The following is a 26,847-nucleotide window of genomic DNA, read 5'->3' on the forward strand; positions in this document are numbered from 1 at the left end:
CACATTCTGAAGATAGAAAATAAAGTATACCCGGGCTACAGAGTACCTGGAATAATGGTTTCTCTGCCTTTCGGGGGATGCTTGGTTTTTCTCATCTCTATTCTGCCTCTTGGTTGTTCAGTGCATGGTTTCTACCTGCAAAAGCCCTATACAGCTGTCCCAACTGCACATGATTTATCAGTTCAGGCATTTACCATCATTTGACTCGATCTCTAAGTCTTCTGTTTAAAAATCCTGGGAATCTGATTGTCTCAGCCTACATATGAATTTGTCCATGTTTTATCAGCAGTCCAATTTAATCAGTACTGAGTGAGGGTCAAGACCATGAGATACAAATATGGCCACTTTGGGCTACTGCTTCAGTCAGGGTTGGGGCAAAGGCAGTGTCGAAGTGGGGAGTGGGTTGCAGGTATGCTAAAGCCACATGTATTTCTCCTAGTTGTAAAAAGGGTAGTAGGAAATAATGTTGGAAAAATAATTTGGGTCCAAATTGTAAAGAGTCTTTAATGCTAGGATAAAAAATTAAAACTTTTCCATGGATATTAGAGAGGGTTAAGGATTTGAGGGCAAGAAATGAAATGCTCTATTCTTTTCTGCTTGTGCTTTGAAGTTTATTCTAGCCATAATGAGATATATGTCATTCTCCTCCTCTAATTTTCTGTTTGTCTGAATCCTCCCTTGTTCATTCAGCAAGAATATTTGAGCACAGACTGTATAGCCGGAAAAGAAGGAGCTAGAATAAAGCCTTTCTGGTAAAGCCAGTGATGATCACATTGCAAACATATATGCTTACGATGTTGATACTAGCAGGGAGCATGAGATGAGGGAAGCAATATTTATTCCTCTGGCACTGAATCTGGCTTGTAAGTCCATCTTCAGGCTCATTTCAGTGCTTTACAGAGGTTGCCAGTGGAGGGAGGGGTAACGACAAAGAGGTAACATGATGGAGTTTTTTCAGGGTGATCCAAGTGTTCATTACCTCGACTGTGGTGGTAGTTACACAAATCTATACATGTGGTAAAACTTGTAGGACTGAATGCCAAAATAAAGACAGCCAATTTTTATTGTGTTAGTTTAAAAAGTAAAAATTTACTGAGTGTTTAAATACCTTATATGCAGGGTACTGTGAAAGTTAAACAAATCCTGTTCTCAATGCACTTACAGTTTAAAAGTAGCATTCAGATCAGTATTTAAGGTAGAAAGTGAAAAGTATGAGAGAATGATTTATAGAAGAAGTGGCTTATGGGGAGAAAGGTTCATAGAAATAATAGCTCCCCAGACTGCACTCTTCCATTAGACTAGTGTTATAGACTGAATGTTTGTGTCCCCCCTAAAATTCATATGTTGAAACCTGATCCCCAGCGTGATACTATTTGGAGGTGGAGCCTGTGGCAGGTGCTTATTAGGTCATGAGTGTGGAGACCTCATGAATGGGATTAATGCCCTTATAAAAGAGGCCCAGTGAGCTCTCTTGTGCCTTCTGCTGTGTGAGGACACAGTGAAAAGACTACGGTCTGTGAACCAGGAAGCCGTCTCTCAGCAGACAGTGAATCTGCCAGTGCCTTGATCTTAAACTTCCCCAGCCTCCATAACTGTGAGAAAGATGTTTCTTTTGTTTATAAACCAGCAAATCTATGTGGTTTTTTTTTGTTGTTGTTATAGCAGGCATGAAGGGATAAGACAGCTAATTTGAGGACAGCAGTTATTTTTTTCTCTGTAGCCCCCAAATTAGCAGACTTTCGTTTATGTGTGCAAGCACAGCACTAGGATACAATGGTGAACACAGAGCTCACAGTCTAATGCATTGGCAACATCATAGAGCTCACATTCTAATGCAGAAAATGACAACTAGATAAATTTTCAAAATTGTTTTGGCTATTCTACTTCCTTTGCCTTGCTACATCAATTTTAGAATCAGCTTATCTATATTTACAGATAATCTTTGTTAATTAACTTGGGGAGACTTAACATCTTTACTGTGTTGAATCTTCCATACCTGGAACACAGTATATTTCTCTGTTTATAATTTTGGTCTTTTTTTATTTCCTTTATCAGAGTTTTGTAGCTTTCAGCATACACATCCTGCTCATGTTTTCTTAGATTCATATCTAAATATTTAATATTTTTTGGAGCTATTGTAAATAATATATTTTTTTAAATTTCAGTTTCTAATTATTCACTGCTAGTACTATATAGAAATATGATTGATTTTTGTTTTCCTTATATCCTGTAACCCTGGTAAACTTACTAGCTCTGGGAGCTTTTCTGTGGATTCTGTGGGATTGCTTATGTAGACAATAGTGTTGTCTGCAAATAGCGAAAATTTAATTTTTCCCTTTCCAATCTGTAACACTTATTTTTCTTCCCTTACTGTACTGGCTAGGATTTTCATTATGATTTTGAGGGGCGTGATGAGAGCAGACATTCTTGTTTCCAATCTTCAACACATTTGGTCTTTCACATTTAAGTATGATGTTGGCCGTAGGTTATTTTTGTAGATGCCCTTAACTAGGCCAGAGAACTTCTATTCCTAGTTTTCTGTTTATTTTTTTTAATCAAGAATGGATTTAGGATATTATTAAATGCATAAGTTGATATGATCATGTGTTTTTTCTTCTTTAGACTGTTAAGATGGTGAATTACATTGATTTTTTTTTTTTAAACGTCTTAATTGGAGTATAATTGCTTTACAATGGTGTGTTCATTGATTGACTTTTGAGTATTGAATGAGCCTTGCATTCTTGAAATACATCCCACTTGGTCTTTACATGTTGTCACTTTTGATTTTTTTTCACTTAAAAAAATAATAACTTTTTTGAGATATAATTCACATACCATACAACTCATCCATTTAAAGTGTACAACTCAGTGAATTTTACTCAATTCACAGTTGCGCAACCATCACCACAATTTTAGAACATTTTTATCACCCCCCCAAAACTGTGTATTGATTATGAAGATTAAATACATGAAAAGATATCTTTTATTGTAAACAAAAACACTAACATAGTTTTATTTATATGAGAGGCATTAGTGGATAAGTATTCACACGTGGCTAATTTTATTCATCATTATCTGTTATCTTGCTTTTCTTTCCCAACTTTCTCTCTTTTTTTATTTTTTGGTCACGCTGTGCACCTTGCAGGGTCTTAATTCCCTGACCAGGGATTGAACCCAGGGCTATGGCAGTGAGAGTGCCGATTCCTAACCGCTGAATTACCAGGGAAGTCCCCCAAACTTTCTCTTAGAGGTTAAAAGATGTCTTACCCCCTGGTGACTGGAATATTTTGCTCATATTTTGCTGATGTTGTTCCTTGTTACTGCTCATGTTCTCCTAAAAGTTCTTAACTGTATCCTTCCTCTTTTGTTCTAGTGGTTTCTGTCTTTCCTCTGAATGTCTTAGGTACTACACTAGGCTTAAAGCAACGGAGTTCCTCTTCATGAGGCCTTTGATACATGATGTAATTTGTATGTAGCAGAAAAGCAAGAATATTTTTATAATTACCTTTCCCCCCCTTAATTGTATTCAATTGTGTTTTCCCATGCAAGAAAAGAATAAAAAGATTTCTATCAGTAAGATATTGCCTGAAACTTATTTACTAAAAGAAATAAGATATACCATAAGGTAACTTGCTGACATGAACACAGGAGAAAGAAGAAAATAATTTATGTATTTGAACTGTTTAAATGAATATCAAGAAGCATTTTGGCAACGTGTAGGATGAAAGAGACTAGGCATAGTTGTGAAGCTCTTGTGTCTTGATTGTTTTGTGGAGGACATGAACAAGATAAGTGTGATTAAAAAGAAGAGGAACTGTGTGAAGAGATCTGGCTCCAACACTTACTATTGATGTGACCTTGGGAAGTGGCTCGTGAACCTTTCTTGAGAGTGGTGGGGTGGCACACTGAATACTTGGAGCATTTGATGAAAGCTACAGACAGTTGCCCAAGAAAAATGTTCGTGAGTACATCATTTACTTCAAATTGTGCATACAGTTTGAGGAGGCTCGTGGACCTCCTCTACCCTGTTCATGTAGGTTCATTGATTCTTTTTTTTTTTTTTTTTGGCTGCGTTGGGTTTTCCTTGCTGCGCATGGGCTTTCTCTAGTTGCGGCGAGCAGGGGCTACTCTTTGTTGTGGTGCGCAGGCTTTTCATTGCAGTGGCTTCTAGTTGCAGAGCACAGGCTCTAGGCGCACGGGCTTCAGTAGTTGTGGTACGTGGGCTCAGTAGTTGTGGCGCACGGGCTCTAGAGCGCAGGCTCAGTTGTGGCGCACGGGCTTAGTTGCTCTGCGGCATGTGGGATCTTCTCGGACCAGGGCTCGAACCCATGTCACCTGCACTGGCAGGCGGATTCTTAACCACTGCACCACCAGGGAAGTCCCAGGTTCACTGATTCTTGATGACGAACCTTTGACCTGGTTACAGTTGAGGCCCCTGGCAGCTCAGTACTTAAAAAAAATTATAACCTTACTTTCAGCATTGAAATTCTGGGGTTTTTTGACAAAGAATAAATGATACTGAATTCTGTCCTTTTCTGATAGTCCTGATCTATGGCAATACTTAGGTTAATTAAGCAGTGTGTATTAAATAAAATTCTCTATTATTTTTTGATTTTTAGGGTTTGTAATAATGACAAAGACAAAATCCATAAATGACCCGAAAAAGAAAATTCTTGGAATTAATAAAAAAGCCTATCTGGCAAAAAACAAAACAAAGCAAAAAAACCACTTTTTTTTTTTTCTTTTTGGAATTTTGTCAGCTGAAAGTCTTTTTCAAGTGAAAAATGATTGAGGTTTGGAAAGAATGTAAGTAATCTTCATGCCAGATCTTTAATCCAAAATACTCAAGGGTAGACAAAGTACCGTGTTTTAAAGAGACAGTACTTATACTTCTTTGAATTAATTATGTAGTCACTGTGGCATTCCATGTTCACTAGATAATGTTTTCTTTTTGGCTTTCTGTTATACTTTGGGGAAACTTAAGTACAAAGTCCAGGAAGCTGCTGTGTTTTCAGAGGTCCAACTTCTGCTGAGACAGAGTTTGAAGATCAGATTATGATTTCTAGTTTTTCAAGCTGATTTTACTCTCTTGATTAAAGTTGAATTTTTTCCTGTTTGGAAAAGTATTCTAACCCCTTTTTAATGTACAACTACATTTAAGTGATGATTAGAATTTACCTAATGAATCTAAAATGTTAAAATAGTTATATATATGTAAATGTTAGGCAAAAACTGTTTTTTTGTTTTGTTTTGTTTTGTTAGAGGTGACAATATTATTGGCAGTAAGAAGGTTCAGGATTCGGTAGTCAGAGTTTTCTGTAGCTGTGTTAGATTCCACAATCTGAGAAAATATGGAGCTTACATGTCTTTTACTCAGATATATAAGTAGGTTTGCCAATTCTTAAAGACCCGAGTACTGGAGATTCTACTTTAGAAATGATGAGCAGAGAACTTACATGGTGTGAATAAGTTTTGCCCCTTTTTGGTTAGCTTTATCCTTTAATAAGGTGTAGTATGCAAGTGGTCTGACTCTTTTATATCATCTGTAACTCTTTCAGTGCGGTAAAAGAAATGAAGAAATCTTAGAAAAATGAAACAGACACAGATAAGTGAAGCAAGTATTAACAATCAAGAGCCATTCATCAACCTTTATTATAAAAACCACTAAAGAGAAGGCTTGGCCTTTTTTTTTCCTTCCTCTTTCTCTTCTAATCCCCGCATCAGTTTTTTCTTGGTGTGTCTCTTTTTTTCTTTATGTTTTCAGCAATAGAGAAACATTGAACTGCTGTTTCTCAGCTGGTGCAACAGATTTGCTCAATTTCTTTTTGTTATGAAGAGTGGACACAAGTTAGTGGAGAGAATGGAAGATAGTGTGTTTGTATCTCTATGTGTGTAGATGGTTGTGTATGTGAACATAGTGTTGATTGGAGTGGAGGGTGACTTTAATGGGGGAAAGATGGATTACCACTACCATTCCCTATTCCTTATATATACTGACAAAATGTGTCACAGAATGAAAAAAAAAAAAAAACCGAACAAGAAAACATAGTTTTTAATATTTCCAGTATATCTGAAGCAATAAGACACCTTTCAACTTATAAAAATTTGACTTTTGGGGTTTGGGGAGAACACCTGTTTATCAGCCCATCTGGGTTTGGAATCAGTTGAGAAAAAGATATGGACACAGACAAATAGGACCTCAAAACATCATACTCATGAAATCTGGGTTGAAAGACATGCCTTTGGGTGCAGTGTGCCTCCTGATTCTTCAGCTGAATTAAATGTATCCAGCTAGTCGCTAGCACAGCAGGCCTTTCCTGTGGAGGTGGGGGGCAGAGGGGTGCAGAGGAAATGACCTGCGTATTAGAAAAGTAGAGCAGACTGTATCTTCTCTGCTGTTTGGCAGCAATGTCTGTCACCAGAATTTTATCCCCTCAACTGGGGATGGATAAGGGGGAAAAGAGAAGCTAGGAGTGTCCCTCTGCCCTGCCCTTCCCCTGAAACGTGAAACGGACAGAATGAATGACTCTCTCTCAACACTGCCGTGTAGATCTCATTCATACAGTCCAGCTCTACCTCCAGAATTCAAGAGAAAGAATTGTCCTCTTTCAGGTGTGGGTGCTTGAACACATTTAGTTTGTTTTGCAAAGAAACCTTTAGTGTTGCTTTAAATTTAAGAACTTTGACTGTCTTGGGGGGTGGGGGATAGGAAAAAGGGGTGGACGAGGGAGGGAGAGAGAGAGAGAGAGAGAGAGAGAGAGAGAGACTCTTTGGTTTGAAAAGGTGATGGTGAGGAATCTAGTCCTGCATATTTATTTGTATTGGGACCTCAACTTTCCCAGTCCCCTGATGGTGGATTAGGAGGGACAAAGGATTGGGCATGAGAAGGAGGACAGAGTATGGCACATTTTTAGTCTATTTATGTACCTTTTCATTGTGTTTTCCCCTTCAGACTTAATAAAGTGGTATTTCTCTTTGTAGGCTAACGAGTAGAAGCCCATTTGATCTGTAATGCTGTTTTAAGATAATTCTGTGTATTTGTAACAATATTTAAAATTTTTCATTGCAGATGTATATGCCATTTAGCTACATTATAAATAGTTTTTGTGGCAAGGGATAACCTGAAAACCCAATCCAAAATTTCTTAGTGGTATAAGAAATTAATGTGAAACATTATCTGATGGCCTTTCTTTGCGATTGGATACCTGTGGGTTCGTATTTCTTTTATGGAAATCTCTTATAATAACCAAAGTTACTGGATATGTAAATATAAGGTATTTAGCTTTGGTTTGTTTTTATGACTTAATGAGAGTTTAAACTTCATTCTGAACTTATCATCATTGTAATATTGTGCTATAATACATACTGGAACCACACTTTTTTATTGTGGAGGCCATCTATTTGTTTTTTGCTTTTTTCCTTTGTATCCCTGCCAGTCATAGCAAGATTCTTCAGAAACTACATCCATTGAAAGACCTACTGTTGTTTGATTTAAGTAGTTAGTATTCCTTGATTTTAACTTTGGAAGTCCAAAATATTCTTGTAAATTAATTTTGCACATAAACACATACATACATGCATAACTTTTTTTTTAACGATGCAGAATAATTTCTAAGAGTCTTTACTCAAAAATTTGTGTATATTTGGCATTTTGGCTATGATTTTATTTATTTATTTATAGCTGCATTGGGTCTTCATTGCTGTGCGCGGTCTTTCTCTAGTTGCAGCGATCGGGGGCTACTCTTTGTTGCGGTGTGCGGGCTTCTCATTGCGGTGGCTTTTCTTGTTGCGGAGCACGGGCTCTAGGCACTTGGGCTTCAGTAATTGTGGCATGTGGGCTCAGTAGTTGTGGCTTGCAGGCTCTAGAGCACAGGCTCAGTAGTTGTGGCGCACGGGCTTAGTTGCTCCGCGGCATGTGAGATCTTCCCGGACCAGGGCTCAAACCTGTGTCCCCTGCATTGGCAGGCGGATTCTTAACCACTGCGCCACCAGGGAAGCCCCTTGGTTGTGATTTTTAAAGAGTTCTGTTCTGTAACTTATAGAGGTATAATATACAGTATTGATATGTATAGCCTCTAGTTTTTCAAATGAGAATGTGTTTGGTAGTGATTACAGTATCTAATATACTACCTATGAGTGTCTTACTATCCTGCTCACCCCTAAGATGTAGCAACTGTCCTGAATTCCCTTGGTGTTTTAAGGAATAATTTTTGCCACATTATTTTTGTTATTATTTTATTGTTTTTGAGCTTTATAAAAATGATATACTGTGTGAACTCTGCATCTTGTCCCGTCCCCCACCCCCACCGCCCGGCCCTTGTTTTTAAACTCAGCATTGTTTTTAAGATTCGTCTGTGTTGATGGATTTAGCTTTGGTTCATTTTCACTGTGGAATAATATTACATTTACTAATACAGCACAACTTAAGTTTTCTATTCTTCTGTCAGTGGGTCTTTGAATTGTTAAAAAGGTTTTTGCTCTTTTGAACAGTGTTGCCTTGAATGTTCTTTTATATGTCTTCTAGTGCACTGTCCAGAACTTTCTGTAGAGTCTGTAGCTAGAAGTATAATCCTAGATTGTAGTGTAGTGTATGCAACTGGAACAAATGTGATTACATCAACGTAAATTCCTCGCAGTGTTCCTTTCCATCTAAATTTGGTATTATCAGATTTCTTAGTTTTTGCCAGTCCAGTGTACATAAAATGTTATTCTGGTTTTGGTTTTTGAGCTCACTTATTACCAATGAGGCTCAATATCTTTCGATAAGTTTCTTTATTTGTTGTTTGTTTTCCCTCTTTGTGCAATAGCTTTTATCTGTTTTTCTGTTAGTTTGTCTTTTATGAAAATGATTAGTTGGAGTTCTTTATATTTTCAGTATACCAATCGTTTGTCATTTATGTGTTTTGGAGTTTCTCCTCCAAAGTTGTATACTTTCTCTATAGTGCCTTTGAACAGAAGTCCTTAATTTTAATGTTGGTGATTTTTATCCAGTTTTTAAAAATGATTAGTGCTTTTTGGTCTTGCTTTTAGATTCTTCTCTACTGTGAGATTATAAAAATATTCTCCTGTATTTCTAAAACTTCTAGATGTTTGCTATAACTATTTAATCCATTGAAAACTGACTCTTATGTGTGGTAGGTGGTAGGGATCCAGTTTCCTTTTCCCCACATTGATAGCCAAAGGACCCAGCACCACTTATTAAATGATCTATCCTTTGCTCACTGATCTGCATTACTGCCTGTTTCCATTTATGCTTGGGTGTGTTTCTGAGTTGTGTATTCTTTTTTCCATTGATCAGTTTCTTTATCCCTGGGCCAATACCATGCTATCTTAAAAATGATAGTCTTAATAAATTTGAATATCTGGTAGGGTAAGTCAGCCTTACCCTTTTCTTCTTCAAAGTGTCTTGGCTATTTTTGGCCATTTAGTCTTTAATATAAATTTTAAAGTTGTTTTTTCAAGTTCTTCAAATACCTTGTTGGACTTATGATGGGGATTGCATGGAATCTATAGATAAATTTGGGGAGAATTGATAGTTTTATGATAGCATCTTCCTTTCTATAAATATAAGCTGTCTATTTGATTAGGTCTTTTAAAAATGTGTTTCAGGATGATTGTATCTTTTCTCCGTAAAGTTCTTAGAAAACTTCAGTTAGACTTATTCCCAGATACTTTATATTTTGTTGCTATTGTATCTCCTTGGACTTTTTCATTCCTAGCTGTTGTTGATGGATACAAAGTCAAAATTGGTTTGTTTTTTTTAAATTGAAGTTTGGTTGATTTACAGTGCTGTGCCAATCTCTGCTGTACAGCACAGTAACTCAGTTGTACACATAGAGACGTTCTTATTTGTAACATTCTTTGCCATTATGCTTTATCCCAGGAGATTAGATATAGTTCCCTGCGCTATACAGTAGGACCTTGTTGTTTATCCATTCTAAATGTAATAGTTTGCATCTACCAACGCCAAATTCCCAGTCCATCCCTCTCCCTCCCCTCCTCCCCTTTGGCAACCTCAAGTCTGTTCTCCGTGTCTGTGAGTCTGTTTCATAGATAGGTTCATTTGTGCCATATTTTAGATTCCACACATAAGTGATATCATATGGTATTTGTCTTTCTCTTTCTGACTGACTTCACTGAGTATGATAATCTCTAGCTGCGTCCATTGGGTTTTGTTTTTTGATCTTACAGCTAACCATTTGCTAAACTAATTTGATGGTAGATTCTTGAGTCTTTAATACAAACTTTCATGTTTTCGTGAATGATGATTTTTGCTCTTCTTTTCCAATCCTTATACCTTTTATTTCTCTTTCTTGCTTATTGCACTAAGATTTTCAGGACAGTGTTGAATAGAAGTGAGGATAGTGGCATCCTTGTCTTATTCCTGATTTCAAAAGAATATGTTTCTGGCATTTTATTAAGAATGACATTTACTGTAGGTTTTTAGTAGGTGTCCTTTATTAAGTTAAGGAAGTTCTAGGTCTTTTACAAAAGTTTCTATCATGAATGAAATATTTAATTTTACCATTTTTTTTCAGCTGCATTTATTGAGGTTATCATACAGTTTTTCTCTCTTTTCTGTTTATGTATTGAAGAACATTTAAGACCTTGTAATGTTTGACTACCTTTGCATTCCTGAGGCAAATCCAACCTAGTCATGATGTATTTATCTGTGTTATACAAGATTATATTTAGTTTGCCAATATTTTGTTTAGGACTTTTGTTTCTATGTTCATGAGTTAGATTATTCTGTAATTTTACTCTCTTAAGCTATTCTTGTCTGTGTTTGCCATTGGCTTTACAAATTTAATTAAGGATTGTTCTCTCTTATTCACTAAAATATTTTATACAATATTGGTGCAATATCTATCTTAAAAATTTGGTAGAACTTTCATGTAAAGCTTTTCATGCCTGATTTTTTGGGGGGGAGGTAGGGGGTTTTAACTATTGTTTCAGTTTTTCAAATAGTTTGGGACTACTGATATTTTCTATTTCTTCTGAGTCTGTTTTGGTAAGTCATATTTTTCCATAAACCTGTCCATTTTATCAGAATGTCCTAAATTATTGGCAAAGAGTTGTTCATAGTATTCTCTTGCCTTTAAAATTTTTACTGTAGGGCTTCCCTTGTGGCACAGGGGTTGGGAATCCGCCTGCCAATGCAGGGGACACAGGTTCGAGCCCTGGTCCGGGAAGATCCCACATGCCGCAGAGCAACTAAGCCCATGCACCACAACTACTGAGCCTGCACTCTAGAGCCTGTGAGCCACAACTACTGAGCCCGCATGCTGAAACTGCTGAAGCCCGCGTGCCTAGAGCCCGTGCTCTGCAACAAGAGAAGCCACCACAGTGAGAAGCCTGCGCACCGCAACGAAGAGTAGCCCCCGCTCGCTGCAACTAGAGAAAGACCGCGCACAGCAATGAAGACCCAACTCAGCCAAAAAAAAAAAAAAAAAATTTTTTTTTTTTTTTACTGTATCTGATTTTATACCTTTTTCTTTGTTCCTAATTTATTTCTGTTGTCTTTTTTGGGCTAAATCTCCTGGAAATTTTGTCTTTTTTACTGAACTTGACAGAAGACCAACTTTTGGCAGTGTTAATACTCTGTTTGATTGTTAGTCTAATAGTCTTTTAATTAGTAGCTTTGTAGGAGTATAGTTTACATACCATAAAATTCACCCATTAAGTGTACAATTCAATATTTATCATTGAATTTTTACAGTCGTGCAGCTATCACCACAGTACAACAGTGTAGTTGTAGAACATTTCCATCACACCAAAGAGATCCTTTGTGTCCATTTGCAGTCAATTCCCATTCTCATCCCCACTGATCTACTTTCTGTCTCTACAGATTAACCATTTCTGCACAGTTCATATAAATAGAATTATACAGCATACAGTCTTATACATCTGACTTCTTTCATTGAGCACAATATTTTTGAGTTCATCCACGTTGTAGCATGTACCAGTCGTCCCGTTCCTTTTTATTGCCGAATAGTGTTTCATTACCTGGATATATCACATTTTGTTTATACATTCAGTAGTTAATGGATATTAGCTTATCTTCACATTTTGGCTATTATGAATAATGCTGCAGTTAATATTCCTGTGCAAGCCTTTGTGCGGATTTATGTTTTCATTTCTCTTGGGTAGATACCTAGGAGTGGAATTGTTTGGTTGTATGGTAAATTTATGTTTAACTTAAAAAAAAAACAAAACCCTGCCAAATTGTTTTCCAAAATGGTGCGCCATTTAACATTCTCACCAGCAGAGTATAAGGGTTGTTTTTCTTCATACTTCATATTGTCTGTGTTTTTTTATTATAGCCATTTTTGAGGTGTGAAGTGGTATCTCGTGGTTTTGATTTGCATTTCCCTGATGACTAATGATGTTGAACAACTTTTCATGTGACTTACTAGCTTTTAAATTATCTTCTTTGGTAAACTGTCTATTCAGATCTCTTTCCATTTTTTAACTGGGTTGTTTGTCTTATGGAGCTGTAAGAGTTCTTTATACTGTCTGGACAGAAGTTTTTTCTCAGATATATGTGGTGCAAATATTTTCTCTCAATCTTTGGCTTATCTTGTTACTTTCTTAATGATGCCTTTTTAAATTGTAAAATATACAACTTATCATTTTAACCATATTTTAATGTACAACTGTGCAATTCAGTGGCATTAAGTACACTCAGACAGTGTGTACATCTATGACCATTATCCATTTCCAGAACTATTCATCATCCCACACAGATACCCATTAAGCAAGAACTCCTCATTCTCCCTTTTTTCCCAGCCCCTGGTAACTTCTATTCTACTTTCTCTTGCTCTGAATTTGCCTATTCTAGATATACTACATAAGTGGAATTATATAATATTAGTTCCTTTTTATCTGGCTTATTTCATTTAGTGCAGTGTTTTCAAGGTTCATTCATACATGTATCAGAACTTCATTTCTTTTTATGGCTGAATAATATTCTATTGTATGCTGTATTATTTTGCTGGGGCTGCCATAAAAACATACAGAGATTGGGTGGCTTAAACAACAGAAATTTTATTTCTTATAGTTCTGGAGGCCGAAAGTCTAAGATCAAAGTGTCTGAAGGTTTAGTTTTCTCTGGGGCCTTTCTACTAAGTTGTGAATGGCTGCCTTCTCTCTGTGTCCTCACATGACCTTGTTTTGTTTGCTGTACCTCCCTGGTGTTTCTTCCTCTTTTTTAAGTACACCAATCAGATTGGAAGAGGCTACCCATATGATCTCATTAAAACTTAATTACTGGGCTTCCCTGGTGGTGCAATGGTTAAGAATCCACCTGCCAACGCAGGAGACACGGGTTCGAGCCCTGGTCCAGGAAGATCCCACATGCAGCGGAGCAGCTAAGCCCGTGGGCCACAACTACTGAGCCTGTGCTCTAGAACCCACGAGCCGCAACTACTGAAGCCTGTGTGCCTAGAGCCTGTGCTCTGCAACAAGAGAAGCCACTGCAATGAGAAGCCCACGCACTGCAACAAAGAGTAACCCCCACTCGCCGCAACTAGAGAAAACCCACGCACAGCAACAAAGACCCAATGCAGCCAAAAATAAATAAAATAAAATAAATTAATTAAAAAAATAATAATAGAATAAAACTTAATTACTTCTTTAAAGGCCATATCTCAAAATGCAGTCACCTTCTAAAGAACTGAGAGTTAAGAGTTTCAACATATGAATTTTGGGGAGACAGAATTCAGTCCATAACATAAGTATATGCCACATTTTGTTTATTCAGTTATCTGTTGATGGGCACTTGGGTTATTTTCACTTTTTGTCTACTGTGAATAATGCAGCAATGGACATGGGTGTACATGTTTTTGTTTGAACACCTGTTTTCAGTTCTTTTGGGTCTATACCTAGTAGTAGAATTGCTGGGTCATGTAGAAATTCTGTGTTTAACATTTTGAGCAACTGCAGAAATGTTTTCCATAGTGGCTGCACCGTTTTATATGCCCACCAGGGGTTCTGTTTTCCTGAATCCTTGCAGCACCTTTTTTTTTTTTTGCTGCACCATGCGGCATGGGGAATCTTAGTTCCCCAACCAGACATTGAACCCGTGCCCCCTCCAGTGGAGTCTTAACCACTGGACCGCCAGGGAAGTCCCTAATTGTGGTTTTGATTTGCATTTTCCTAATGACTGATAAATACACTCAATAGAGTATTTTTTCAAGTGTGTTTAATGGCCATTTATAGATTTTCTTTGGAGAAATGTCTATTCAAGTCCTTTGCCCATTTTTTAATTGGATTTTCTTTTTTTTTAAGTTGTAAGAGCTCTTTGGATATTCTGGATACTAGACCCTTATCCAGTATATGATTTGCAATTATTTTCTCCTGTTCTGTGAGTTGTCTTTTCACTCTCTTATGGTGTCCTCTGATGCACAAAATTTTTAATTTTAATGAAGTCCAATTTATTTTTTTCTTTTGTTGCCTGTGCTTTTGGTACCATGCTTAAATAAGAAATCATTGCTGAATCCAAGGTAATGAGGAGTTGCCTATACATTTTCTTCTAAGAATTTTACAGTTTTGGCACTTAAATTTAGTTCTTTGATACATTTTGAGATAATTTTTGTTTATAAGGTAAGGATCCAACTTCATTCTTTTGCATGTGGATATCCAGTTTTCTCAGCACCATTTCTTCGAAGACTGTCATTTCCCCATTAAATTGCCTTGGCACCCTTGTTGACAATCAGTTGACCACATTTGTGAGAGTTTATTTCTGTGTTATTTTATTCCGTTATTCTGTATGTCTGTCCTTTTGCCAGTACCACAAGGTTTTGATTACTGTAGCTTTGTAGTAAGTTTTGAAATCAAGAAATGTGAGTACTCCAAATTTGTGTTCCTTTTAAAGATTGTTTTGACTATTTGAGATCCATTGATATTCTTTATAAATTTTAGGATGGGTTTTTCTATGTTTGCAAAAAATGCTATTGGGATTTTGATAGGTATTATACTGAATCTGTATATTGCTTTGAGTAGTAGTGTCAGCTTAACAATATAAAGTCTTCCAGTCTATGAACATGGGATGCTTTCCATTTTTTTAGGTCTTGTTCAATTTCTTTTTAAAGGGTTTTATAGTTTCTGGTGTACAAATCTTTCACTTCCTTGGTTAAATTTAATACTAAGTATTTTATTCTTTTTGATGCTATTGTAAAAGGAATTGTTTTCTTAATTTCTTTTTTGGGTTGTTCATGCTAGTGTATAGAAACACAACCCTATCTTGTGTGTTTCTGCAACCTTGCTGAATTCACAAATTAGCTCTTAACAGTTTTTTGATGTGAATTCTTTAAGATTTTCTACATATAAGATCATGTCATCTGTGAAAAGAGATAACTTTACATCTTCCTTTCCAATTCGGTTACCTTTTATTCTTTTTTTGCATGATTGCTCTATTATTATGTTGAGTAGAATTGGCAAAAGTGGACATCCCTGCCTTGTTCTTGATCTTAGGGGAAAAGCTTTCAGTCCTTCATCACTGTGTATGATGATAGCTGTGGATTTTTCATATATGGTCTTCAGCATGTTGAGGAAGTTCCCTCCTATTCCTGGTTTATTGAGTGTTTTTGTCATGAAAGAGTGTCAGATTTTGTCACATGTTTTTTCTACGTCAATGGAGATGATCATATGGTTTTACCCATTATTCTATTACTATGATGAATTACCTTGATTAATTTTAATATGTTGAGCTACCCTTGCATTCTGGGGATAAGTCCCACTTGGTCATGGTGTATAATCCTTATAATAGCTGCTGAATTCTGTATGTTGGTATTTGGTGAGCATTTTTGAGGAATTTGTTCTGTAGTTTTCTTTTTTCTAGTGTCTTTGTATGGCTTTGTATCAGGGTGATGCTGACCTCATAGAATGAGTTAGGAAGTGTTCTCTGCTCTTTAGTTTTTTTTTTTTGGGTTTTTTGTTTCTGTTTTTGTTTTTTTTTGGAGGGATTCCCTTAAAGTTAACGAGAAAATGAGTCCACTTTTACCATACTGTTTTCAGATCGTACTGAAGGTATTAGCTAGCACAATGACAACATTAGATTGAAAGACTTGTAAAGAGTAAAACCTTTTATTTGCAGGTAATATGACTATGTTCCCGTATAATCCATGAGAATAAATGGAAAGTAAGATAATTCAATAAAGTAATAGGATATAAAGTTAAAATACAAAAGTTAATAGCTATTATATGTACAGCAACCATTAGTAGATATATGGAAGAGAAAGTACCATTTTTCAATATCAATAGAAATAAAATACTAGAAATAAACATAGCAAGAATATACAGGGCTTCCCTGGTGGCGCAGTGGTTAAGAATCCACCTGCCAATGCAGGGGACATGGGTTCAAGCCCTGATCCGGGAAGATCCCACCTGCCGCGGAGCAACTAAGCCCGTGCACCACAACTACTGAGCCTGCACTCTAGAGCCCGCGAGCCACAACTACTGAGCCCTTGTGCCTAGAGCCTGTGCTCCACAACAAGAGAAGCCACCGCAATGAGAAGCTCGCACACCGCAGTGAAGAGTAGCTCCTGCTCCTGCAGCTATAGAAAAGCCCATGGGCAGCAACGAAGATCCAACGCAGCCAAAATAATAAAATAAATTAAAAAAAAAAAAAGAATATACAAAAGATGAGTGGGAAAAACATTAAAACAATCTTGAAGGAGCTGTCGGGGAGGAAGAAATTTTCCTCTACCTTTCTGAATTCCTTTGGCTGATCTAAGAATTAAATTGACATAAGAGATTAACAGAAAATCAAACAAAAATTTAATAATATGTATACATGGGAGAGACCCAGGAAAACTGAGTAACTCCTCTCCTCTTCAGTTTTTTAGAAGAGTTTGAGAAAAATTGGTATTCTTCTTTCAGTATTTGTTAGATTTCACCAGTGAAGCCATCTGGTCCTCAGCTTTTCTTTGTTAGGAGGTTTTTGATTGTTGAGTCAATCTCCTTACTTATAAGTCTATTTAGATTTTCTGTTTCTTGAGTCAGTTTTGGTAGTATGTGTATATTTCTAGGAATTTTTCCATTTCACCTAAGTTATTTGATTTGTTTGTGAACAGTTGTTCATAGTATTCATATATACTACTTATTCGTAGTAATGTCCCACTTTCATTTCTGCTTTTAGCAATTTGAATCTTCTCTTTTTTTCTTAGTCAGTCTAGCTAAAAGTTTGTCAACTTTGTTGATCTTTGCAAAGAACTTGCTTAAAATTTTTTCCTATTGTTTTTCAATTCTCTATTTCATTTTATCCACTCTGAACCTTATTATTTCCTTCCTTCTGCTAGCTTTAAGTTTAGTTTGCTCTTCTTTTTCTAGTTTTTTTCTGGGGTGCAGTTAGATTATTGATATGAGGTATGGCTCTTTTTATTTTTTTTATAAATTTATTTATTTATTTTTGGCTGTGTTGGGTCTTCGTTTCTGTGCGAGGGCTTTCTCTAGTTGCGGAGAGCGGGGGCCACTCGTCATCGCCGTGCGCAGGCCTTTCATTGTCGCGGCCTCTCTTGTTGCGGAGCAAGGGCTCCAGACGCGCAGGCACAGTAGTTGTGGCTCATGGGCCTAGTTGCTCTGCGGCATGTGGGATCTTCCCAGACCAGGGCTCAAACCCGTGTCCCCTGCATTGGCAGGCAGATTCTCAACCACTGCGCCACCAGGGAAGCCCATGGCTCTTTTTAAATGTAGGTGTTCACAACTATAAAATTTCCTCTTAACATTGCCTTTGCTGTATCTTGTAAGTTTTGCTATGTTGTATTTCCATTTCAGTTCATCTCAGGTGTTTTCTAATTTATGATTTCTTCATTGACCTATTGGTTATTTAAGACTGTGTTGTTTAGGGACTTCCCTGGCAGTCCACTGGTTAAGACTCTGCCTTCCAATGCAGGAGGCGTGGGTTTGATTCCCTGGTCGGGGAACTAAGATCCCACATGCTGCAGGGTGTGGCCAAAATCTGGAAAAAAAAAAAAGACTATGTTGTTTAATTTCCACATATTTGTGAATTTTCCAGTTTTCTTCCTGTTATTGATTTATAGTTTCATTTTATTCTGGTTGGAAAAGATACTTTGTGTGATTTTAATTTTTTAAAACTTACTATAGTATTTGTGCATTAACATATAGTTCATCCTGGAAAATATTCCATGTGTCCTTGAGAATGTGTATTTTATTGTTGTTGAGTGGGATGCTCTGTGTATACCTGTTAGGCCTAATTGATTTATAATGTTTAAGTCTTCTATTTCCTTTTTGGTCTGTCTGGTTGTTTTATTATTGAAAGTAGGGTACTGAAGTCTCCAGTTATTATTGTAGAACTGTCTGTTTCTTCCTTCAGTATCGTCAATTTTTCTTCATATATTTTGGAGCTCTGTTGTTAGGTGTGCATATATTTATAATAGCTGCATCTTCTTACTGGATTAAACTTTTCTTCCCCCAACATATAATGTTCTCTTTTGCCTCTTGTAACCTTTTTGACTTAACATCTATTTTGTATGACAATAATATAGCCACTCCAGCTCTCTTCTGGTTACTATTTGCTTTCAATATAATTTTCCATCCTTTTACTTTCAACCTCTTTGTATTTTTTTATCTAAAATGAATCTCTTGTACAAGACACCATTAGTGTTTTTAATCCAGTCTGCCAGTCACTCTCCTTTTAATAGGAGAGTTTAATCAATTTATATTTAAATTCATTGTTGATGAGAAAGGATTTACTTCTGCCATTTAGCTGTTTGTTTTCTGTATGTCTTATACAGTTTTATGTTCCTCAATTTCTCCATTATCACTTTTTGTATTTAGTTGAGTTTTTAATTTTTTAATATATTTATTTATTTATTTATTTATTTATTTTATTTTTGGCTGTGTTGGGTCTTCGTTGCTGTGCTCAGGCTTTCTCTAGTTGCAGCGAGCGGGGACTACTCTGTTGTGGTGCACGGGCTTCTCATTGCGGTAGCTTCTCTTGTTGCAGAGCACAGGCTCTAGGCACGTGGGCTTCAGTAGTTGTGGCTCGTGGGCTCTAGAGCACAGGCTCAGTAGTTGTGGCACAGGGGCTTAGTTGCTCCGCGGCATGTGGGATCTTCCTGGACCAGAGCTCAAACCCATGTCCCCTTCATTGGCAGGCAGATTCTTAACCACTGTGCCCACCAGGGAAGCCCTAGTTGAGTTTTTTTAGTATACCATTTTGATTCCCTTCTTTTATGTATATTTTGAAGTTATTAGTGGTAACTTTAGGGGTTACAATTAACATCTTAAACTTAAGACAACCTAGTTTGAATAATACCAAATTCATTTCATTAGCATATAAGCTAGTTTCATTAGTGTACAAACACTATGCTACTGTACATCTCTGTTCCTTCTTTTTTATATTGTTATTGTCAGAGATTACATGTTTATACATTGTGTGCCCAACAACATAAATTTGTAAAGGTTATTTTATTCATTTACCTCTTAAATCACATAGGAAAAATGTGGAGTTACAGACAAAAAAGTACAATAATACTGGTTTTGACATTTACCTATGTAGTTAATTTTACCAATGTTATTTCTTCTTATGGCTTTGAGTTACTTTTCATTTCACTCTGAAGAACTCCTAACATTTCTTGTAGGGCAGATCTGTTAGGAATGAGCTCCCTTAACTTTTGTTTATCTAGAAATATCTTCATTTCTCCTTCATTCTTGAAGGATAGATTTGCTGCCTATAGAATTCTCAGTTGATAGTTTTTTTCCTTTCAGAACTTTATGTCAGCCTGACACCTTCTGGCTCCCATGGTGTCTGATGAGAAATTGGGTGTTAATCTTATTGAGGATACCTTGTTTTTGATAGTCGCTTCTCTCTTGATGCTTTCAAAATTCTCCCTTTGTCTTTTGACAGTTTGACCATAATGTGTCTCAGTGTATAGCTCCTTGAGTTTATTCTGCTTGGAGTTTGTTGAGCTTCTTGGTTGTGTAGATTTGTATCTTTCATCATATTTGAGAAGTTTTTAGCCATTATTTCTTCAAAATTTTTTCTGCTCCTTTGTTTTTCTCTTTTGCTTCTGGGACTCTTATAGTACATGACTCTGCTCATTTTTATTCATTCTTTTTTCTTTGTGCTCCTGAATTCAATTAAGAATAATTGATAAGTTCAATAAGTTCAGTTGTCTTATCTTCATGTTTGCTGATCTTTTCTTCTGCTTGCTGTAATCTGATGTTGAACTCCTATAGTGAATTTTTAATTTTATTCTACTTTTCAGCTCCAGAATTTGTTTGGTTCCTTTGTATAATTGTCTCTTTAATGATATTCTCATTTTGTTCTACATTTCCCTCCTTGATTTCCTTTAGTTCTTTGTTCATGGTTTCCTTCAGCTCATCAAGAATATTTATGACAGCTGATTTAACATCTTAGACTAGTAATCTCATTGTCTCAGCTTCCTCGGGAATGGTTTTTGCCAAATTCTTTTTCCTGTGAATTGTCCATACTTTGCTGTTTCTTACTATGTATTGTTATTTTTTTTGTTGAGACCTAGACATTCTAAGTATTATAATGTGGTAACTACGTAAATCTGTTCTCTCACTTCTCAGTGATTGCTGATTTTTGCTCATTAAGGGCTGGAGTCATCTGTTTGTGTTATTTCCAAACTGTTTTTGCAAAGTGTGTAATCCTTTTTGTGTGTGGTTGCAAGTTTCTGTTCTGTTATTGCTGCAGTTAGCTGGTGACCTGACAAAGATTTCCTTAAATGTCTGGATCAAAAAAAGGGACAAGAAGAGTTCTCTTTTAATATTCTGATAGATACCACCAATGGAAGCTGCTGCTGCCTGTTCCAGAAACTTGCTCCTGGAGCCAGTGGGCTGCTATCCCCACTGCTACAGGAGGGAGGAGCTGAGGAATGGGGGATGGTAGTTGGTTCACACATGCTGTTCACTTAGGAAAGATCAACAGCCTCTCCTTTCACGCACTCTCTTGGTGGTTGTAAGTGTCTGATAAGGTTCTGTAGCTCTAAAATGGTTGATTCCAATTGCTATTTCTGTCTCAGTTTTTACTTTGGTGGAGGGACTGAATTCTAGATCTTTCTACTGCTTTATTTTGCATCAGTGGTATCTTTTGATGTGCAAATGTTTAGGTTTAAGCTCGATGTCACATTCAAGAATTCTTTGCATAAACCATGGTGACAAAGTTTTTCTCCTGTGTTTAGCATGGTTGGATGGCAAAGCTTTGGTGTGTAGGCAGGCCATATAGAGGCTTGTGGAGGAAGCATGGCTTGATGAGAACCGTCTGGGGAGTACAAATGAGCTGTGTGGGGCTTACAGAGGGAATTGGTGCATCAGTGCTGGCAGGAAGCCTTTGGGTGCCAGTTTACATGTTAATAAGACTGCAGGAAAGCCATCTGCAGGTTGAGTTGCTGAGGCTGTAAGTTTGCTCAGGGACTTAATGTTCTGGGCACGTGACTGAGCAGAATTCTACTGGATATCCTCATACCCAAACCACTAACCCACTCTGCATCAGCTGGAAGCCACAGGAGAGCAGAGGCCCTTTCTTCTGTGGTGTCCCTTCAGTGCCCTCTATCGAGTAAGCTTAACAGCTTCATGTTTATTTTAAAAGGAGAAATGCTCAAAGGAATTCCATGTTGTCACAGAGCATATATTGCAAGGTGAATATAGAGCTACAAGGCAATAAATTGATGAGCAGCACATAAGATATCAAATAGTGTTTAAATTAATAGGCCATCGTTTGAGGCTTGAAATTTTACTATAAATATACCAGTCCTCAGTATAATCATTATTGAAAACCTCCAACTTAGAGATCTTATAAAATAGAGAATTGAGTCGCTATATGTGGTCTCAGAGATGAAACCTCTGGAGTATCCTAAGCAGAAATTACTCTAAATTGTCATCAGTTCACTTCCATTGCACACCCAAGGAAATGAGAGTGTTTCTTTAATTTATTATTGATTAACCCATATTCTTTTGTAGGAGTCCATTGATACCTTTCTAAACTTGAAGAATAGCCTTAACGTTACGCGTTAAAAGCTTACCCCCTTCTTATCACAATAATGTACTTTTAAGAACAGATATATTTATATGATATTTTGAAAACCTGATTTATTTGGGCTTTCAAATACTTTGTGACTGTTTGTAACTGTATGTGAAAATTTTTAATTTTCTTAATGAATATTTATATCACAGCTTATATGAAGGCTTTATATTCAGTTGGATTCATTGTACCTTTCTGATTGGTCCATGGTGCCCTGGCATGCTGTATTGATGTATACATATTTTGAATATCATTCCTGCTTACATGTGCAATAGATACTTAATTTGGTTGGTAAGGGAATGGAGATAATAGGTAAAATCCTTGATCCTTGTGCAGATTCTTTTTTTTTTTTTTTTTTTAGATTTTCAGTGAGAGATAGTTTCTTACTAGGTTACATATTGACTCTTTTGCAGTAAGCTTTTCTTGTGCATACCTGTCCTAGGAAAAACAATTTGCATATACATATATTATAGGAATAGAGGCTCAGTAGGTACCCTTTTATTTCAAGCAATAACAAATTATTGCTGAGAATAATTAAATAGTATTTTCCCCAAAGATTGTATTACTTAATCCTTTACCTGTTTTATATAAGTTCTCTTTAACTTTTTTGTCCTTAGATTCTTGACTTTTATTGTCAAGTATATGTATAGTCAATTCTAGTACACTTTGTAGCTAACTCAAAGCAAATATTTACATTTTATTTATAGCTGTCATTTTTCTCCCAATTTGTTTATCTCTGTAATATCTCTGTTGATGATTCTTCTAATATTTCTTTATAAGCCAGGTAGTCTTAAATGAGTCTTGTTAGTCTAATAGTCAGTAGTATAAGTAGTAGAAGTAATTTTATTTAAAAGTATTTTGTATTTGTCTTGAGGATAAGCGTACTTTAAAAATTATTATTAAGTAGTTCCCTGGTTACCAGAAACACAATTCATGTAACTTTTCTGTGTTTCAGAAACCTTTTTCCGAAAAGGACAAAGGAACTCAAGTCAGTTGTACATAGTGCTCCTGGTTGGAAATTATTTGGTAAAGTCCCTCCCAGAGAGAATCTTCAGAAAACTTCCAAAATCATTCAGCAGGTAAGTACTAATGTAGCCATGTGGTTTGTCTTGCTTTTCAGATATTCTTTTCTAGATAATTAACCTTATTCTACTTTCATTCCTTTTTTTTTTAACATGTAAAATTTTGGGACTATAGATATTTGTAGTAACTTTAAATTTTTTTTAAAGCATGACATATTTTCAGTTATCTTTTATAGTTGTGAAAATTCTTTACAGTCATAGAACATTGATTTTGTTTCCTAGTTATTCCTTGGATAGCTTTTTTTTTTTTCCTTAGCAAACCATTGTCACCACAGACTTTGACTTCTAGCTGAACATGGTAGCATTTGCCAGAGGCACAGATTTTATGGATAATGGGTAGTTGTGAACTGATAAAGCAGCATAAAGTGAAAACTGAGTAGATTTTGAGGTCGAATTCTTTCCTTGGTCACTTTTCTGGTTTTCTGTCTTAACCAAGGACTTTGTGAGACGGGCGGGTATATAGTCTGTTTCTAGTAATTTAGGAGCCAGTTCTTCTGTTATCTGTTTTAATATGCATATTCTTGAGTTCTTAAGAATTTCAGATCTTGTTTGACTCCTGAGCTTGTGCTTCTCAGTACTAGGAGATAAGTGAGACTGGAATGCAGTGAGACTATATCAATTTGTAGCATTTTTAATTTTAGAGAAGCTGTTTCTCAGAAGATAAAATAATAAATTTCCTATTTCTCTCCTTCCAGTTGTAATTTATCAAATTTAGCACATCCAGCATTTATAAAAATAATCACATTAAAGCAACAATCATCATTCAAATTGGAAAAAATGCCTTCCTTTAAGTATTTAATAGTGTTCTTTTTATTGCTCGAAAGAAAAACTGTTTTCCCAAGTAAATGAGAACATAATTTTTAGATCTTTAAAAGCATTTGTTATAGTTAATTTTATTTACAAGTAATTAAAATAGTGACCAGTTTATATGTTGCTGAGACTTAAAACTGTAGTGCTGTGATTCCCAAGCTGTGTGCCTAGGGCACCCCATGTGCTGCAGCTAACGCAGGGGGGAACCATGGCAAACTCAGTGACGCTACACATCTGCTGGATATGGTGCAGACTGATGGCTTGAGGTAGTACACAATTTCAACATTAAATGGCAATATATTATTTTCTGTGGCATCGTATCCTTGTGAATCTGGTTTTTCCAAGTTTGCTATGATAAAAATCAGATACTGTGCAAAAATCAGTGTGGAACAGGAAATGAAGGTGATGGTGTCCAATCTGATTTCAAGGTTTGTGAAATTGTACAGTGCACAAAAGGCACACATGCCCAATTAGTAATTAATTGTGGTTATTTAAGAATGCAGTAAAACGTTTTTCTTTTAATTTATGTGTACTATTTTTTCAAGTGGCTACTAAGTGCTAGGACATAAATCTTTACTTAATTGTTGGACATAGCTACTTAGTAAACAGAATGTTTAAGGATTTCTGTTGGTTTAGGGGGCACCAAGAAAAAATTACTGAGACACTAAGGTTACTGTTAATCCAAGAAAGTTTGGGCATCTTTGCTATCTGGACATCTTAAATTTTAACTCTTTTTTCGTGAAGTCTTTCAGAAGACCAAGTTTGCCCTCTAGAGGCAAAAACAGTGGTCTTGCTATTGAAGGTTTGTATTCTTGACTTTATGATAGTTTACCTGAAATATGCTTGTGCATATACTTTAATATCTTTATGTAAACTAACATTCTGTGATATTTTCTTACCATAGAACTCTAAATAAATTACTAGTGGATAATTATCTGTTTACCGATATGTCTGTGCCTTTAATCTGCTGTTTTCATTTTGGAAAGCCAAGGCCTCACCTCCTCTCTCCTTTTTATATATATGTTGTTTGAAAATTTGATTAGTGGTCAGGAAAAAACAACTCTTATTTTCATATGGGAAGAAGGAGTGAGTTGAAATGCAGTTTCTATCCTCTGTGCCTTTTCTGACCTTTTACACATGATGTTTTCTCCCAGCTGCTTCTTTTAATTTTTGAGTTTTCCATTTGTGTGTAGGTGCTAATGTGTATTTTGGTGCCTTTTTCATGGTTCTGTTTGTTTTTGGGGGGCTGTGATGGATAGCGAAGTCATTGTTCCTCTGACTGTTTTCCATGTTCAAAAATATGTATCTCTTTCACCATGTGATGGAATATGTTTCTGCCTCTCCTTTTCTGCTTTCTCTTTCCCTACTGTTTGTGTCCTTTACTCCCCATTTGTCTCACTTTGCTGTTCTCTTCACTGCAATTGTCATTTTAAAAGTGGGCATGATTTTCTTTTATTGGTAATGGTAAAGTTATAACTTTCTGTCTCTGTTCCCACTTGAAAACATTTTTTTACAGCCCTGATTTCTAAACTCTGTAAAATATTATCAATATAAAACTACATTTGAGATCCTTGACCATCTATCTACTCCTTTCAAATGTGTGTTATATGTTTGGAATCAGAAATTTAAAATGATGTTAAGAGTAAAGCCGTGAAGAGTGTTAAGACACATCTGTCATGTTTTAGGATAAGGTCTTAAGCTATAGAAAATGAAGATAACTAGTATTCCAGTGTAAAACTGCCTGAAACAGGCAGTGCTAGAAGTACTAAGGAAAAAGTAGATTCCTTTGACCTTCCTAAAGATGCCTCACTTGCTTATTGAATGGCAAAACAGTAAAATTTGTTAGAATATTAGAGTAGTAGTAGTATTTTATAGGATAATTATTTTATTAAGCAAATATTCAGAAAGTAGTTGCCATGTTCTTAAGGATGAGTATATGTTTGGGGGCCAGAATTTTTTTCTAGTGGAAAGACACCTATAAGATTATAAACCAAACTATAGAGTAAAGTAGTGTTTGACTTACAGTCTTTTTCCTCTATTGTTAATTGCACAAATAACATGATTATGTTCTCTATAAAATATAAAACATTATAGGGTGATATGTCTCATTTTACTTTCCCTTCATATTTTTAGGCCTTTTAAAATTCAATTTTTGTATGGAAAACACAATTATTTTCATGTGTGTATATTTTTACATATATGGTGTTATTTTTTTCCACGAACAAAATGTTACTATATATAAATTTTTTTTGCCTTACTTTATGTGTTTTGTACCTATGGATTTTCAGATATATGAAGTTCAAAAGTGAAAGATACTTGTAGGTTAAATATTTTTTAAAGTTTTATTCTTGTAAATTTTATTAAAGGTCTGATCAGTTTTAGTGCTTTCCATGTTAACAGTAAAGAAACATAAAAATCATTTTAGAGTAATAACAAAGTCAGACCGACTCAAGTTTGGCATTTAACTTGACAGTCAATTCCCAAATCACATGAATATTCATAATATTATTTTATGAGGATTATCACATGTGTTCTCTTGCAGGTGTGAAATTCCTGCTTGTGGCCATTTGAACCAGTTGGTGAGCCATGTTAAAAATTGCATCTATTAATTATAAATAGTATTTCAGTTATATTGTAGTTCAGTTGATCTAAGTTTTTGGTTTTTCTAAATTAATAGGCTGAAGTTGGAATACAGCTACGTAGTTTGTCTTATGACCTCCAAACTGCAAGTGAGAATTATTTCAAATGCGCCATGTTATGTATAATTGTAACATGATTGCATACTAGATTGAGTATACTCTATTTATGTCAAACTGACAGTCTTTCAGTAGAAAGTGATTTTTTTGGCACTGTTTTTATATTGGCATCTTTTTCATTATGAGGAAATTAGATTGGAGTACTTAGATGATATTTCATGTTTTTCATCACTCATGTCTTTTTCTGAGT

At 35.9% G+C, this 26,847-nt stretch overlaps 1 protein-coding gene across 2 annotated transcripts in view; it reads left to right on the forward strand.

The window, feature by feature from the left end:
* The window catches only part of TBC1D12 (TBC1 domain family member 12), an 86,259-nt gene that overhangs the window by 16,671 nt on the left and 42,741 nt on the right, over positions 1 to 26,847 (forward strand). For both annotated transcript variants that reach the window (XM_082406512.1, XM_082406511.1), the window contains exon 2: positions 22,965 to 23,088. In XM_082406512.1, the coding sequence (XP_082262638.1) occupies positions 22,965 to 23,088 (124 nt within the window). The remainder of the gene's footprint in view (positions 1 to 22,964; positions 23,089 to 26,847) is intronic.

This window comes from Balaenoptera borealis, assembly GCF_965194805.1.
Source record: "Balaenoptera borealis genome assembly, chromosome: 10".
NCBI classification, from domain to species: Eukaryota; Metazoa; Chordata; class Mammalia; order Artiodactyla; family Balaenopteridae; genus Balaenoptera; species Balaenoptera borealis.